The 17,373-nt window shown below is 40.1% G+C and overlaps 1 protein-coding gene across 1 annotated transcript in view; it reads left to right on the top strand.

Moving 5' to 3' along the window:
- COL4A5 (collagen, type IV, alpha 5) overlaps positions 1-17,373 on the top strand; it is a 57,818-nt gene that overhangs the window by 25,268 nt on the left and 15,177 nt on the right. The window contains exons 22-38 of the mRNA XM_010296685.1: positions 386-456; positions 673-864; positions 1,314-1,482; positions 2,151-2,243; positions 2,334-2,438; positions 3,048-3,145; positions 3,398-3,548; positions 4,207-4,320; positions 8,576-8,743; positions 9,662-9,751; positions 10,571-10,720; positions 12,000-12,098; positions 13,083-13,172; positions 13,890-14,029; positions 14,964-15,090; positions 16,321-16,401; positions 16,961-17,059. Of these exons, the coding sequence (XP_010294987.1) occupies positions 386-456; positions 673-864; positions 1,314-1,482; positions 2,151-2,243; positions 2,334-2,438; positions 3,048-3,145; positions 3,398-3,548; positions 4,207-4,320; positions 8,576-8,743; positions 9,662-9,751; positions 10,571-10,720; positions 12,000-12,098; positions 13,083-13,172; positions 13,890-14,029; positions 14,964-15,090; positions 16,321-16,401; positions 16,961-17,059 (2,037 nt within the window). The remainder of the gene's footprint in view (positions 1-385; positions 457-672; positions 865-1,313; positions 1,483-2,150; positions 2,244-2,333; positions 2,439-3,047; positions 3,146-3,397; positions 3,549-4,206; positions 4,321-8,575; positions 8,744-9,661; positions 9,752-10,570; positions 10,721-11,999; positions 12,099-13,082; positions 13,173-13,889; positions 14,030-14,963; positions 15,091-16,320; positions 16,402-16,960; positions 17,060-17,373) is intronic.

The following is a 17,373-nucleotide window of genomic DNA, read 5'->3' as shown; positions in this document are numbered from 1 at the left end:
TCTTTTTAATCTGATCTTTCAAAAAAAAATCTCTGCTGAAAGACAGACAAATGCAAACATTCTGCATATTGAAGGTTTATGGTCTGCTATAGATTTAACTGAAAGAGAGAAATTAACTTCTATTTGCTATTCCTGAAATGGTAGAAGAGCTGGAACTTCTTAAAAGTGTGACATATTTTGACGCTACTGATTTAACTTAAAGTTGCAAATTTTGTTGTTCTCAAATAAAATAAAGCTCTCCAAAAAAACCAGACTAAACCTTACCTGGTTTTAAAACAACTTAGCTATTATCTTATGCAAACAACATGCTTGATATTTACAGCTCTACTGTAAGTTTCTTCTTCTAAGTTTTATGTTTTTCTTTTACGTTTTCTGCACTACTCAGGTTCTCCTGGTTTTCCTGGACCAAAAGGTGAAAAGGGGCTTCCTGGATTAACTGGCCTTGTAGGGCCACCAGTAAGTGGTGGTGTTCTGTTCTGGTGGGAAAATAGTGTCTCATTTGTCTTGCATGTTTGGTAGATCTGTGCACAGTAGATATGCATTCTTGTCTAATACTTCTTTTTTTGTCCGTAACTAGCCTGAATGCGTAATTCTTACATTCTGCCAAACTCAGAGAATGAAAGAAAAACTAAAATACCTTTTTCTTTTTTTTTTTTTTTTCTTCCCCCTCAGGGATTCCCAGGATCCCCAGGTGCTCCTGGGCGACCTGGTCCTAAAGGAGACCCAGGGGATGTCCTGACTTCTCCAAGAATGAAAGGTGACAAAGGAGACCCTGGCTTCCCAGGACCTCCAGGTCTCCCTGGCATAGATGGCACCCCTGGACGAGATGGACTGCCAGGTCTACCTGGCCCTAAGGGGGAACCTGTGAGTTCCATTTTATGCTGTCTTTGATTGGACAGATGTTTTGGGAAGTCCTAGATGCATTTGACATAGTGCAGATAAGGGGACTGGCAACTGCACTTTTTTCTCAATGTGACTAACACAGTAGTTCTCTTCAGCAGATGCCAATCTGGTGGCAATACACAGAGGTACTCCCTGAATCTGTCAAAGCCTCTAAAAATAAGCTGAGACTTCTCTTGGGTAGTGTCAGATGGTCACTTCTGCCATTGTCTACATTTCACCCATGTAGCGTGAAGAACTAAGTAGCCAGGTTTAGACCTTATCTCTATCGTGTTAGTAAGACGTAGGCAGCTAATGACCTTGAGAGCTAGAAGGATGGAAACTGCCAAAGAGTTTCAAAACAGAAGCAATGGAAGACTCCTTTGCTAGTAAAGACATGTTCCTCTTTCCCATCCTGCTCTTCCTTTTTTCAGGGCAGTGTTGCATTCAAAGGAGAAATGGGTATTCCAGGTGATCCAGGAATACCAGGTCTTCCTGGAGACAAAGGTCTTCCTGGACCTCCTGGTTTTGGTCCACAAGGTTCACCTGGTGAAAAGGGCATCCAAGGTGTATCAGGCCGTCCAGGGCCTCCTGGAGTTCCTGGTGAGTTGGTCTCTGTGTGCTATTGAACAAAAGCTGTAAAATAAGTTTTGTCCTTCTGCTCTGGCTAGTTCTCAGAACATAATGCTGCTTTTAAGCTTTTCCCAAAGGCATTGTAAGACCTAGTATGTATAAGCTCCCTTACTGAAGATCATCACAGAATTGTAGTGAGCAGAATTTGTGCTATGTTAGTATAGGCACATGATTCTCCCTTCTGCTCTGGCCTCTAGAGAAGCTTATCTTCCTCGACTGACTATAGTGGAAATGCATTGTAACTACCATCTGGCTTATGTTTAATAATACTGCAACTACAACAGTTTTTGAAAAGAAGGATTTGCTTTGAACAAGTTTGCTTTTGTTACTTTCTTGTCAACTACACAGATCCTTATCAGAGTGTGCTGGTGTCAGCTATGAAAAATACTGTTCCTGTAACGGTACCTAGGAGGAAGCTAAAAAAATAACATTTCAAGAAAACTGTCTTAACATTAAAAAATGCTTCTAAGCCTGTAAGTGCTGTACGGGGCTCAAAGGCGGATAGCCTATTGGGTGAAGTGTTGCTGGTGTTTAAGTTCTTTGTAAGCTGAGGACGTGGCTAGCATCTTTTTCTGCTCAAATTAAAACAGAAAAGAAACTTCTACTGAGTGACACATATTTCTTCTTTTTGGCTTTAGGTCCAAAAGGTGATCCTGGCCAGACTATTACAGAACCAGGAGTTCCTGGCCCCCCTGGTCCTCCAGGAAGAAATGGTGACCCAGGTCTTCCAGGTAAAGCAGCAACTAGATATCCAGGGAATTCCAAGGGCTTTTTATTCTGACTGATTCTTGATAATGATGTTGATATTTTTCTTCTTACAGGAGATCCTGGTCAGCCAGGTCAGCGTGGCTTATCAGGCATCCCAGGTGCAAAGGGAGAGCCAGGTATTCCTGGCATTGGACTTCCAGGTCCACCTGGCCCAAAAGGTATGTTTACAGCCATGTTACTGTATTGTACTGGCTGGAAGAGGTGACATAGGAAGGAGGTTGTGTCTCTTCACTTTTTCCTAGTGAGTTGATTTATGTCTCCAGAGTCCTTCAAAAAAATGTTTGTCTTGAATTTATACATCTTTATAATAGTTTCAGAAGTATTAGAAAAAAACCTGCTGAGCTCTTATTCCTCTGTTCACTGTACTGCTTCTTCATGGCAGCTTACATTTTTCAGTAAACCAAGGACACAAAAGCAAATGGGTAAAGCTTTGGGAAATGATGAATGTTTGAGCTTGCATCAAGAAATGATCTCCAAATGCTGCCTCAAGATGTTAATGTTTCTGATGTGAACTGTTTGTGGGTTTTGTTAGAGCACACAGCATGGGGAGTGCCCTCTTCTGAGAGGAGTCCCAGAGATCCTCTGTGGCAAAGACTGTATACTCAAAAGTTATCTCAGCCAAACAAGTACCCCTCAAGTATGTTTGAGGTAGCACAGAACCTCTTTTCAGACATTGCTTTTCATGGGTCCTAAGCATTTCTCAAGAGTTGTTCTAATGCTCTCTGGTATCCTCTCCTCTGCTGCCCTAACCTCCATGTCATGTGTAGGTTTCCCAGGGACTCCAGGCCCCCCCGGAGCTCCGGGAACTCCAGGTCGCCCTGGTCTTGATGGACCTCCTGGACCACCTGGTTTCCCAGGACAGAAGGTCTGTGTTTGCTTGTTTAAGATAAAACTTCACTTTCTTAGAGGTGGTTTTGTGTCAGTGGGGAGGATTTCACCTCTTTTTGTCAGCTTTTGATGGTGGGGAAGTCACATTCTCTACTTGAGGTTTGAGTGAGGGTAGGAAAAAGGAAATTGAACTCTAATATGGTGGGCATTTTTTCTTTGCTACTTAACATTTTTAGGGGAGGCTAAATTTGGAAAAAGCCCTTTTAAAAAAATTGTTAACTTGTTACAGGGGGATCGTGGTTTTGGAGTTCCAGGACCACCTGGACCCCCAGGACCACCAGGCACAAAAGGAGTTCAAGGACCTAAAGGTGATCCTGGCTTCCCAGGAAACCCTGGTCTCCCAGGACGGGCAGGTTTTGATGGAACTCCAGGGCCCAAAGGTATGGAGAACTTGCCCCTTTTCTGTTCTCTATTGAACTTTAAAAAAAATGCAGACATACTGGGAGTCAGACGGCAGTTAAATGCAAGTGGTGCTGACTTTAGAGCAATTACTTCAGGGTCCATTTTTCCAAATCAGATACACCTATGTAAATCAAAGCATGTGGTCTCAAAAGACAAGCAAGCAAGGGACTAAATACCAATCTGTGGGTCAGCATCTGAAAGTCTGTATTCTAAAGACAAATCATGTTAACATGGGGGTAAAACTTTTTCAATGGAATAATTGTCATTTAGATGCACTGTGGTTCAACATGCAGAGGGTTAGCAATTCACAAATTCCTACTGTTAATCATTGTCTGTATTGAACTGCAGAGCATGCTTGGTTTGCTGGAGAGCATCTGTTGAGTTTGATGTGGGTTGTGATGCAATAACATATGTCTGTGTAGCCTAGAAATGTAAACTGCACACATTCCACACAGAGTGAGGACAAATCTCTGGCTTTCAGAAATAGCCTCTGAAGTGTGTTTTTTCCTGTGTCAGATCCATATTTGTTTGCATGCAAGGACAAGATTTCAAGTACAATGTGCAGGCACTCTGCCTCTGAAAGCCAATATCTCTGAACTGAGTTCACTATTTAACTAAACAAGAGTGTTCTTTTAGGTGACCCTGGACCAAGTGGACCACCAGGACTCCCAGGACCACCAGGTATCCCTGGCATTGGTGGTCAAGGTCCACCTGGATCTCCAGGACCTCCAGGACCTGTTGGCCCCCCAGGTAAAACTCGCATGAATTGTACCCTTAGGTTATTTCTGGCATACACCAGGCAGGTACACAGGACAATAAAGGTCCCACTGAACAGACAGGCAAGGAAGGATAGACACTTTGTGTCTATAAGCTTGGCTGTCTTGCCAGTCAAGTGGGCAAAACTTGGTGCATGATGTTGTACTGAAATTACTGATTTTACTGAAATCAGAAGTGGAATTACCTTCAGCCCTGCCGTTTGCACAACTTAGAGAGGTCTCAAGGGTGTAAAAGCCCACTTTGGAAAAGACTTGGAGCCTCAGCAGAAATTCTAGAAAGTGTTGTGCACAGATATTGACAAAATCTCTGTGAAGGGGTTAATCACAGTACTTTTCAGGACACGACAGAAGGGAGCACAATGTTAGTGCAGAGGTTTTGGGGATACAGAAGAGGAGGAAAGCTGCCTGCAGCTGCCTGTACTGTGCTGTCATTACATTGTTTTCGAAGAGCAAGATGGTTCTTAAATTCCAAAGCAGTTTTCTAGCTTACCAAACTATTCCACATTCACTGGGTGAGAGGTTTTTTTAAAGTGATTTTTTTTACATTATTATCTAGGAAATTCATTTCTGCTTTGGAAATAAAGCAAACAAACTCAGTCCCCTATACAATGCTATTTGTCCTCCCTCTACATACATGGTGAGTGCAAAATCAAGGGAGTAATTCAGGTTCTCCCTGACGTGGCCAGGCATATTTTTTTTTAATGGAAGCTGAAGTACAGTTTAACTCAGTTACTGTGGAAAGGAAGGAAGCATGAGTATTCCAAACTAGCTGGTTCATTATTTTGTAGAGGAAAAAATGTTCTCCAAGTAGTGACATGATACTGTTTTAACAAAAGCCTGTCAGTGAAAGAGGTTCTAAACATTCATCTTGTCATAATCACACCTGGAAAAGAGCTTTAGAATTCCTCTTACAGAAACCTCTGTGTTCTGGGGTTCCTGATTTGCTCACACACTTTTTTTCTGCAAAACCAGCAAGTCTGATGAGTCCTGATAGGTTTAAAGTAGATTGACAAAGTCGAATCTAAGGATACAGATAATTAGGAATATGCCTCTGAAGGGAGTTTGTTTGTCTTTTGTCTAAAATGACTGATGAAAATATGAACTTGTTCCATCTCTGTGCACAGAGGGTGCATGTGCATGCATGCACATCATTCTATTCACAATGTTTGTTCAGGGAAATTCCTTTTCCCCTTCATTCAGTGAATGGGCTTGCTGTGCACCACCTCCTGATGTTGCAAATGTGTGGCAGTTGCCACAGTGAGAACATTCTCTGTGGACTTGAGCATGCCTGCCGCTGAAACATTTCAAAACCCATCTGGTTCTTGCCGTGCCTGTATGACTGTTTACATTGCATGTTTGTGAGCTACCCTTTTGGGATTTGTTTGTATGCCAGCCCTAGGATTGGCATTGTTTGCAATGCATGCTGAAAAATTCATGGCCAACTGTAAGACCATGGGTCACAGATTGGTTGATCATATTCAGATCTTTATGAACTGTGAGCTGAGATTCAGCAAAGCGCTTAACTTGAAGGTAGACAAGCACTTGAGTAAGTAGGCCTGCGGAGCTTGAGTTCTACTCACATACATAACGTGTGGGTCATGTTTAAGTATACTTTTTCACAAGTTTCCCAGTGGGGAAAGGCATGTGTGGTCCCTGCACCACCAAGCCTTGAATGTGTCCAGTGTTCAGAGCTAAGGTCAGAAGGGGTCTGGACAATGTGCACAGAAGTTCCCTGAGCCAGCAGGTGGGTCCTCTGCCTGCTTCACTTGTGCTTACTATCCCGTCCTGAACCTATGGTTGTACTTGAGGCTGAACTGAAACAGAAGGCACACCAGTGTGTGGGGGAGTGGCATGTGTTAGCATGGGTTCGAATATTTCATCCAATGTGTGTTGTTTCGTCTTCCTATAACATCTCTCCTGGTGTTAGCTGGAATTTGATTTCATGTGGTCAGTGATTTAATCTGCAAAATACCAATTTTGACAAATGCATAATTATTACTAGAGTTGGTAGATTTGAAGTGCTTACATTTTCGCTGTTCATGCCTGTACTGACTAATCATTGTGGCTACTAACAGCATGCTGGCTCTGAAATCTAGTGCATGGTTGAAGGTGACACTTGAGAAGTCCTCGTTATTTCCCTTAGCACTGCTATTTCTTTGTTTTGTGCTGAATGCCTTACATTCCCATCTCCCATCCCTTGTTTCTTTCACTAGGCTGTTTTGATTCTGTTCCTTTATGCAACATTAGGTTAAAGTTTCTGGGGCTGCTTTTCAGGTAATTTGGAAAATTCTTGAAAGGATTTCCCTGTTCAGCATTTCCTTTCTCTGCACCACCAGTTCTTCAAACAGTTTGCAGCAACTCAACATTCTTCTTTTTTTTTTGAATATGTAACAAATTACTTCAGAATTTATTGTGTTGTCTGTATTGTTCTAATTATGATATGGTTACGTATTTGAGAACCAGAAATTCAATTAGAATGAATTTCTGTTTGAAAAAGTGTCTTTACCATTCTAGATACCGAGGTTGTCCTATTGCTGGGGTTTTTTTTTTCCTTCTTGCTAACAGAGACGCCTTAAACACAGAGCATTGCAGTCCCTGTCCATCCTCTGGTACTGGTTTTTTCTCTGCAGAGTAAGCAGTTCCAGGCACATGACACCATAGTTTAATGCAGTGATAAACTGCTGCCGAAGAGGAGCATGCTTATCATTAAATCAATGGAAGTCTATGGCCTATGCTGTCAAGAAAACTTGATCTGCCCTTTTAGTGTGTAAAAAAACACAGCACGGCATCACTTCTAAACTTGTTCCTGCAGTCAAGAGTGGAGGTCACCTTTACAGAATTAGAATACAGTAATACTGCATTGTGATTATTTATGAGGTTTTGGCATAGTGTCATAATCTCAGTAGACTGTGCTAGGGCATGTACCATGCGATATACTATCGCTCTATATGTAAATTTGCATAATAGAACTAAGAGAATGGGGGAAAAATATTTAAAGGTTTCTTGTGTTATAAAGAAACAGCATCTTTTGAAAATCCCTGCTGGAAGGGATTTACCAGGATGTGATGCAGATCAGCAAGAAGCGGATTGGTAGGGTGTACTCTGGTATTCAGAAGGTCTCCAAGCCAGTATGTAGTAATGACAGTTTTGGGTAAGAAACTGTTCAGAAAAAACTTGCTCGCCAGTTGCAAAGAGAATACTAGACAAGGAGAGAGGGGAAAATAAATTTATTTTTTAAATGTACCATCAATATTTGAAAATATCTCACTGAATTTTTTGTTTCTGCATACAATGGTGGCTGCACTTTGAAAAAGATCTCCAAGTTTCCTTGCAGTCTGGTTTCTCTTAACTGCGTTAGTGTTGTATTCTTTGTACTTAGATCTGTTTTTGGTAACTTTAGGGTAGATTTTTGTCTTTGTTCTAACCTGTATGTGCTTTATTTTGTTTCCTAACTTAATGACTATTACAACTCCTTACTGCTACCTGTCTCAACTTCCTGATGAGCTCTAACTCGTTGGCTTTTGAACCTCAGGTTCCCCAGGTACTGTGGTTTCTTTATGAAAGCCTTTTCTTAACCTCAGATTTAAGAATAATCCTTTTTTGCCAGCTACATTTCCAGAGTGAGCATCCTCACCGGTACAGTGCACTGGAGGGAAACAAGCTGTCTGCTTGCTTCAGCAGTGCCTCAAGCTCAGTATCGCTAGCGTTAAACAATCTTAAGCATATTTTGACAATTCATATTTTTCATTCAGAGTAATATAATGCAACGCAGAATTTTGCTATCCTTCAAAAATATTCAGCTGATGTTATCTTAGAATGTAGTAAAATGGAATTATTAATGGAAATATACTTCTAAGTATCTCAGTACTTAATGATAAAATACATAATAAAAAATTGTAACACTCTAATCAATCTTGGCGTTTTGCTTTATTAATCACACTTAAAGGGCTGTTGAAGAGAGGTGTTGTTTTCCTTTTGAGATTTTTTTGAATGGTATTTGCTACAACTTAGTAAAATTTTAGTAATGCTTCTCTTCAGGAGAATATGGCCTTTTAACACCTCAAAGCTGTTAAAAAATAAATGGCTTTAGAAAAATGGGGTTTCATCAGTGCTAGGAATGGACTGCAGATAAAACTGAGCTATTCCTACAGTACTACTCCCAGAGACACACAGATCTCAGCCTTGTCTTACTTTTTGCTAAAAAATTGTGTTTTAACAACATTGTCTAGGGTTGCAGGGCATTCCAGGGGAGAAAGGGGATCCAGGTCCTCCAGGCTTCGACGTTCCTGGTCCTCCAGGTGACCAAGGAACCCCAGGATATCCAGGACCTCCTGGTCTCCCAGGGCCTCAGGGTTCACCTGGACCACCTGGCCGGGATGGAATACCTGGATTTCCAGGTAAGTTCACATTTTTTTACCTGTGGACAAAGACCAAACTGTAGTTACAGGTGGATGCTCTTTATGCTTGGGCATGCCAGCTTAATGAGCTTCAGTGTTTATCCTATCCATTTAAAGTTGGATAGATGTAACCATTTGTTAAACCACAACACCATTACATCTCATACTTTCTAAAAAAAATTATAGTAAAAGCTGTTGCATTAAAATCTTTGTCGCCTCTCCACTCTTCCCTGTAACTTGATTCAAATGTTTTCCACATTTTTCTGTTTCATAACTTTTAAACATGTCTTTGATCATCATCTTTTCTAATTTAGTTTGTGATTATTTTTTTCTAGTCACTGCTACAGTTTAGAAGTAGAATTTGTTTAAAGGAAATAATTATAAATGCTATCAACTGGATCCAATGCATAGTTTTAAATATTAATTTCCTTATTCTGTATGTTAGACTATTCGGTTAAGATTAGTCTGTTCCGCCCTCTGGAATAGAAATCTCAAAAGTGAATTTTGAGAATCTCTGTCTTCAGATAGAGGGAGTGATACAAAAGATTCTAAAAGTAATGTATCCCCAGTAGTCTTTTTGGCTTTCAGTAAATTCAAGTCTGCTTTCAAATAAATATTTATGTTTCAAACCATGAAAGTAAGCTTATTGGAGGTATAAATGCACTTTCTACTGTAAAGAACAGTGCACTGCAAATTTTCTTTCCAGGACTTAACTGTGGAACATTTGCCATAATTTTCAAGTGTCATTTTATCTGACTTAGATCTATACAAGAACTGAGTGCTTGTAATTCCCTTAAAACAGGCTTTATATGCATGTGCTGGTTAATAAATACCACAGATGTGTGGGGAAGTAAAATTTAGGTACTGATAGGTTTTGAGTTTTTGTTGAGGTTGACAGTGGTGATTCAATGCATTTAGGTGCCAAAGGTGAGATGGGCGTCATGGGAGCTCCTGGTCCTCCAGGGCCTCCAGGAACTCCTGGAAGAAATGGCCTGCCTGGTTTGAAAGGTAATGTTTGTTTTATCCACCCCTGAAGAGAATGCTGAATGCTGTTTCCCATGTCCTGTGTGGAAAGTGGCTTTCTGATACTAACATCTAAATTACCATTACTGGGATCTACTTAGGTTATCTTCTTTTGACAATGCTAATGTTCAGAATTGCTTTGCAGTTTTAAGCCATAGCGTTCAGTCACTCTTTTATTTAATCAATGTCATGAAATGTTAGGTACTTTTAAAACGTTACCTTTGGATTGATGGCATTGAAGTAGGGCAATATTTCTGAAGTATGTTGTAAAGTTTGCTTTAAGCAGCAGAAAGAAGAAAATCAGTAGCTGTGGGTTATGGAGTCATCCAGAATCAGCTCTATAGGTATCACAGAGAAACTATTCTATCTACATTTTCCCAACCCCCTTGTCGGAGAAGAGGTTTGAAAGAGTTTGGTACAAGAGAAACCGCCTCATCTCCCCAGAACAAGGAGGCTGTGAATCCAAAGCTGCTGTAGCTGTTGCAACCCCTCTTTGCTAGTGGCACGGTGTGGTGGGGCTGTGGGAGCTCTCGATGTGTGTCCTACAGACAGCTGCTTCCACTGAGCTGGGCTGGCCAGAGCTGGCAGGCTGCAGCACACAGATGTCCCCATGCAGACTTTCATCTCCGTTTTTCCAGGGCTTCAGACACTGTGGAGAGCCTTGCATAAACTGACTGATTGTTCAGTGAATTCCAACTTCGTGAATAAATCATGGACTCTCTATGTAAGAAAAAGCATTACAAATATATTAGCCTGCTCGAAGGATTATATTTTTTTCCTTTTTGTTGTCTGCACCTACTGTAGGTAATAGTGGATTACCTGGTCCGCCAGGGCCTCCTGGACTGGTAGGACAGAAAGGCATCAAAGGTGAAGCAGGCCTGCCAGGTCCACCTGGAAAAGTTGATCCAAAACAACTAGGAGCAAAAGGAGAAAAAGGGGAGCCAGGTGTTCCAGGTACAGAACTTTGTGTGTGGGTCTGGGGAGGTGGTTTGTCCTCTTACAGATAAGTCACCTGTAACTGAATTCATTACAGTTCATTCTTTCTTATAGAAAAAAGTAAACTCAGAAGATAGAGGTGGCTTAAGGTTTTCCTATTTTAGGCTTTTTATTAGGTGGTTCTTTGACCAAATTACTCTGTATGGTTAGTTTGCAATATCCTTGCTCATTAACTGTTACTATTTGGCATATGGTGATATTGTAATCGCACTAAGGTGTTTCCAACAGGATTACAATTCAGTCTTCTAGGTGTTACTCCTAAGTATGAGATATGAGTATGATGAGAGATAGTTGTCATGGCTGCTGTGCTGGCTGCATTTTAAGGCCCTTGGGCCTCTGCCTTGTAAGATGGAATTGCGCAGGTCGTCCGCTCATGCATCACCTCTAGATTCTCCCTTTGGGTATCTCTGTAAGCTTACACTCCCCTGAGCTAAATGCCATCTAGGTGTGTGTTTCTGCTTGGGAAGCTGGCAGCCTGGAAGGTTTCCTCAGTTCGCTCAAGTCTCTCTCACTTGCTGGCTTCCCTCTCCTCTGGGTTCTGATGTCGTCTTTGAACTCTAATTTAGTTTTGAGAAGAGTAAAAATATTCTACCCTAGAGAGGACCAGAATGCCTTTCTCTAATGTGGGCCCAGCCATTATTGTGCTAACTTACCTATTGTATTAATTTCTGTGAAGCCTAGGTAGGATCCTTTTTTCTTTCTTCTTTTTTCTTTTTTTTTTTTTACCCTCTGTTAAGTAAGAGCTGTAGAGGGCAAATTTAACTATGCCTGCAGGGCAGCACAAAGTTATTGTATGTGATAAAAACCACATAGAATTGGTAAAAATGTGCTAAAATACTTGCATTCCTTTTATAATATATCAGTCCCAAAGAGCTTCTGGTGTAGCAATGTAATTAAACATGTATATAAATAATCTGGATAAAGAGAGGTTAGCATGGAGTCTGCTCATCTGAGAAGACGGTCCCTTCTGAATGAAGAATATTGGCATTAGTCATAAAGTTACTTTTTCATCTACTTATATTGTTCCTGTTCTGTAGTAATTTTAAGCTTTCCAGAAGCAATATTTTGTGTTATGTGATACTTCTTTTCCCTAAACTAGGGGGAATTATATTTACTGAAGAAAAAACCCTATTTGGATTTTTATTCACCTATAGCTACACCTGGATCTCTTAAGGTAAAAGAAAACATACAGTAGTAATAATAGTAATAATAATAAAATGTATCTTTTTCCATTGAGGTATTCCTGGTTTATCGGGACAGAAAGGTTATCAAGGTCTCCCAGGCGACCCAGGCCCACCAGGACTTAGTGGCCCACCAGGTGTGCCAGGATTGCCAGGTAGGTAAACAAGACCTCAGGTGGACAGTTTTGATGTGTAAAAATTTGCGTTTTTATCACATGGGATTGGGGTGTTAAGCCAGGTATATCTAAGCAAAGCCTAGGGATTTACACTTAAAGCTGCAGCACTTTTTGGAGACATTTCAAATCATTATCCAAACAGCATGCTTTGAGCTCTTTTCTTCTAACAGACCCAAAAGCAGTTTTAAACTGATCCCACTGAAGATTAGAATAGCTTTTAGGATGACTGGAAAAGTGCTTGCTGCTTGAGCAAGCAGCATGACTGCAGGTTCTGCCAACAGGACTTGTCTGTTTCGTAAGCTTATTTCTTATATTGTTAGTCACTATACTCACACTTCGACGAATGTATTGCAAAGGCTCTCTGGATGTCACATCTTTGCTTTAAAGAACTGCAAGGATCAATAAAATATTCTGTTTTGTGCTGCTTCTTCCTACAACTGTAACAATTTATCTGAAATCTTGAATCTTTGCTCGCTATGTCTTATGTAGGTCTTGCTCTAAATGTCTTTTTGGGCTTGGGGAATTCTTTCAACCATCCAGGACTCAAACTAGTTTGAGCATTGTAGGTCATGTTTAATTCTGTAACAGAAGATACTGAATACCTATTGCAGATGAGTAGGAGATAATGTGTTCATTCTGCAGAACAACTCATAGGAGACCAAGTCACACCAATACTAAATTGTTTCAGATGGTTACTAAAACATGGACTGAGATTTGACCCGTTTCATTAGACTAATCTTCAAAACCACGAAGTTGCCCCGATCAAATCTTGGCTTGGAACAAACTGAAGATGTTTAATATTTCACTACAAACGGGTGTGAAAAAGCATGTAGGAGCAGTATGAGGTCTAAAGCAACCCCAAATTCATTGTGTTTGTTACTAGATGACATTCATATGAGAACACATGAATATCAGAAACTTTTAATTATTGCCATCAATTAACTAAAAACACAACTTTCCTAGGCATCAAGGGAGACACGGGGCTTCCGGGGCAGCCAGGACCAACAGGACCTCCAGGGTTAAAAGGTGCCATGGGAGAGATGGGTCTTCCAGGTTAGTTTCTGTGCTTGCATTTTACTTCATTTTGGCCAGTGTTTTCCTTTTGTATAGTACAAAGGTGGATCTGCTTATGTGCAGTATCTAATAATATATTTAAGTGGCAATGCAGATGAGGAATACCTAAAGTCCTATGCACATATTCGTTGAAAAAGTACGTAAGAAATTGGAAATATCCATTAAAACAGAAAATGCGAATAGCAAATATATTGTAAACACATATTATTTTACAGTGCTTACAGATGTAGAAGCGAAATGATCTACATTTTCTAACTTCCATATTCTTCTCGTTTCTTGGTGAAAGTTCAGAAAAAAGATGATTCTGTAAACTCATCTGTCAGAAGACAGATATCAGACACAAGCAAAAGGGGAAGGAGAAAATGAATTCTGTTATTTAGAAAGATTGCTGAAACAAATTCCAGTTTCTGAGGATTCTAATAGTAAATTGTGCCTAGGTACTACAATGAGATATTTGGATGTGTGTAAATTAAGAATAAAAAAAGAAAGCGTAGAAATGTCATGCAAAAAGCCATGAGAGATTTTTAGATAATTGTTTTAGTTTGTTTTTAAAAATAAACACACATTAGGTATTCAAAGCCAGCCAGTCAATTTGTTAGTCCTTTCTAGTTCAGTTGCTGTAATATGAGTGATTTCTCTAAACCACTGCAGAAGTTTTATTTATATTTATAAAACCTGTATTTATCTTTCGTACAGGTCCCCCAGGGATTAAAGGCAGCCAAGGAATAGCAGGACGTCCAGGGCAGCCTGGGCCTGCAGGATTTCCTGGACTGAAAGGGGAGAAAGGTGACCCCGGTCTTCCAAGCATTGGTATTCCTGGTCTCCCTGGACCAAAGGTACCTTTGCAAAATTCTTCAATAGAAAATTCCATGAGGAAATTATATCCTGTGTCGATTTTTTTTTTCTCCCTTAAACGATAGCTTAATATATATTATGTATAAATGTAAATATATTAATAGCAACCAGGGTTGACTGTGGTTTGCTCTTTTCAGATGAGAGCAAAAAATTCTAATGTTAAAGGTGAAAATATTTATGTATAGTTTAATCTGGTTAAAGAAGATTGTTTACCAGACCTTTCTAGTTGGGTTCAGTTAGTGGCCTAGTCTGCACTGTGACACCTGCTGACATTTTGGTAGCTGGTAGGGATTTATACAATATATAACATTGTTCCCATGTCTAACTATGTAGTTAAGTCTAAAAAAAATTAAGACAATATGCATTTAAGAATAGATTACGAAGAGACCGATATATCATGATTACTGCTGCTTAAAATTTTTAAGTCAATATAAAACATTTGTACTAACATTTACCTATATCATCCTTTGTCACCCACAAAAAAATGACAAAAGACCTACAGAATATCTAGCAGCCTTCACTGATGCCTTACAATTGGTGTTGAGTAGCAATTAATTTAGCAAAAACATTGCATGATTAAAGCTCCACAGATTTATTTTTTTCTTCAGCATTATCCTAGGGTAAAAATCTCTGTCTCTTCTGAAAGAAAAGAGAATACTTTTTTCTTTAATGTAGGCCAGTTCTGAGGAAAAGCTATGATACCCTGTACAAAATTGTGGGGGAAAACTGTTAAAATCTTTACAATTGCTATTTCAAATTAATTTTCTGTGTGAGATGGTTAACATTAAGTGGATATAAAAAGAAGTGTACACAATATAATGGTGACCTTTTTGTGGTAGTAAGACTGGGAACATACAAGAAGGGCTTACCCATCTTACAAAGACTGGGTTCTTATTTCTGCTTAATGTTTTCTAGGGTGACCTCGGTTTGCCTGGATACCCAGGTAGTCCAGGCAGTAAAGGTATAGCTGGAAATCCTGGTTTGCCCGGATTTCCAGGCAGTCCAGGTGCAAAAGGAGAACCAGGCCTTCCTGGATTCCCAGGTAATTCTGAACAGGATTTATTTTTCCCTTTTGCTTATATTGGTATATACATCTAAACACAGTGGGTAACTGGTGGAAGGCTGCAGCTTCTTTCAAAGTTTCTAGCACTCTGCTGCTTCTAAGCTTTGTGCTGTTGGAATTGTCACTGCAAGAGTAAGTGTATGAATGCATCACTTCAGAGTGCCTTCTGAAATTATTAATCTGCTCTGAGGAGATGTAGCAGTTGTGTTAGACTCTCGCCGCCTCTGACCCACAAAATACCTGTTTTTGGCTCCATATTTTTCCTTCATGAATCAATAAAAAGTTGTCATCAGGAAAAATGGGCTTCTTTAATAGCATTTATTGCCTAAAAATATGTTCTAAAGAGAAATCTCTTTCTGAAACATAGTGAAATTAGGTTTTTCACTCTTTTCTAAAAATTTTTAGCAGATTTTGTTTATGGGTACATGTCAGTTCTTTCATTCTCAATTTACAGGAACAAGGTTTTTACCTACGCTGCATTTGCAGCAATAAAGGCTGTTCTACAAGCGTGCTTGAGCTGCTTTAATGTAGGAAGTTAGGGAATTTATAACAGTGTAGTCATGGCAGCAGGAAGCCTAGACGAGAACAAAACCTGGCCATGAACCGGACAGTTTTTAACCTCTGCTTCATGTCATGCCTGACAGACTGTGAACAGTCCAAACGATATATTGAGACACTACCTTGATCGGTCTCAGAGACCGTTCAGAACAGACATACTGCAATGAATTTTTTATCCTACCTCCCACTCAGTTCATGCTGGAGGGGTGAGAATCCAGTGTAAATTTTAACTAAGACCGTTTTATTAAGATCCTTTTTCAGGAAAGGAAGAGAGGATTGGGGAAGGACTATCGAACCAGAGTTCATAGCACTTTCAATTTGTTGTCAAGCAGAAACACCTGCCTCTAAAATGGTCATTTCCTAGTAGGCTGTCAGACTCACTGTGTCCTTGGCCACGGGCACTCCACAATTAAGACTACAGTCTTGAGAGTAGTAGTAAGAGGAGTTGTGCTATTATATTTTGTTTCTGTACTTTCTTTGCTTTATAATTAATCTCCTTCATTAGCTGTAAATCTGCAAAATGAGCATAAATTTACTGTCTTTGTACAGTTAGCTCATTTGTTACTCAGGGCATCTCAGATTAGAGCATTTCAAGATCTGCTGAAAAGCCAGTTTTGTGCTTAATTTGATTGAAATGCCTGTCCTTTACAGGAACGCCAGGAATTCCAGGGCCAAAAGGTATCGAGGGACCTCCAGGTAATCCTGGCCTGCCTGGACCACCTGGGCCAGTAGGTGAGCATGAACAGTGCAGCAAAGGTCAGCTGCTTCTGTGGGAAACATAACACATGAAGCCACTTCCTTTCTTCGTATCTTTTTAACATCATGACAATGCATCTGTATGTATATGGATGGTCAAACACCTTGCACACACAGTTCACTGAAATTAAACAGAAAAGAAAGAAGTTTTAACTTTCTCTTGACAGCTTGTCTGCTCTCATATCATTAGCTATTGAAACAAGAAGTTAACTGTTTCAGTATTTACCAGCTTTATTTATGTTAAGTACTGCAATGGTCTAACCTGTTTTTATAGGAGCAAAATTCTAATTTATCCTAAAGGGAAGCATTATATTATTTTTAGCAAACACTAACTGCTTAAAAGGTCACAGGCCTAAAAGCCTTTTCTAAGTTGTCAGGGGGGAGACAGAGAAAGATTTTAAGTTTAAGATTACACCCTTGTGAATTTGTTACTACACTGTCACACCTTCAGATTCAGGTGCTGGGGGGGGCGCGTTGCATTTTTTCATTGCAGATTAGACATTACTGTGCTAATGTTGTTCTATCCTCCTTTTAGGTGATATTGGTCGTCCTGGCCCTCCTGGTCCTTCAGGGGAGAAGGGACAGCCTGGTCGAGACGGTATCCCTGGACCAGCTGGTCAGAAGGGTGAACCAGGTTAGGTATCCTTCCTGTTGGTTTTCTCCTCTTCACTCTGCATTGTGGTGTCCTGCTTTCTCTATTCTGTTTTTGCTATAACTGCCCATACACCTTCAAAGCTGCTCCTGTGGTTTCCAGCTGGTGAGTAGTTCACAAAGTCAAGCTGCCAATGAAGCACAGGGCAAGAATTCAATCAGCTCTTAGATTTTTTATTACCTGACTTCAACACCACCCCCTGCTCCTGTATTCCATGGTAGCTGTATTGCTTCAGCTCAGATACAAAATGGATAACAGTGTAATGTCTGTCTTAAAGATAGAACCCCAACCAAAAA

The sequence above is a fragment of the Phaethon lepturus genome, unplaced genomic scaffold, assembly GCF_000687285.1.
Source record: "Phaethon lepturus isolate BGI_N335 unplaced genomic scaffold, ASM68728v1 scaffold4851, whole genome shotgun sequence".
In the NCBI taxonomy this organism is placed as follows: domain Eukaryota; kingdom Metazoa; phylum Chordata; class Aves; order Phaethontiformes; family Phaethontidae; genus Phaethon; species Phaethon lepturus.
This window is presented reverse-complemented; position numbering and strand designations above follow the sequence as displayed.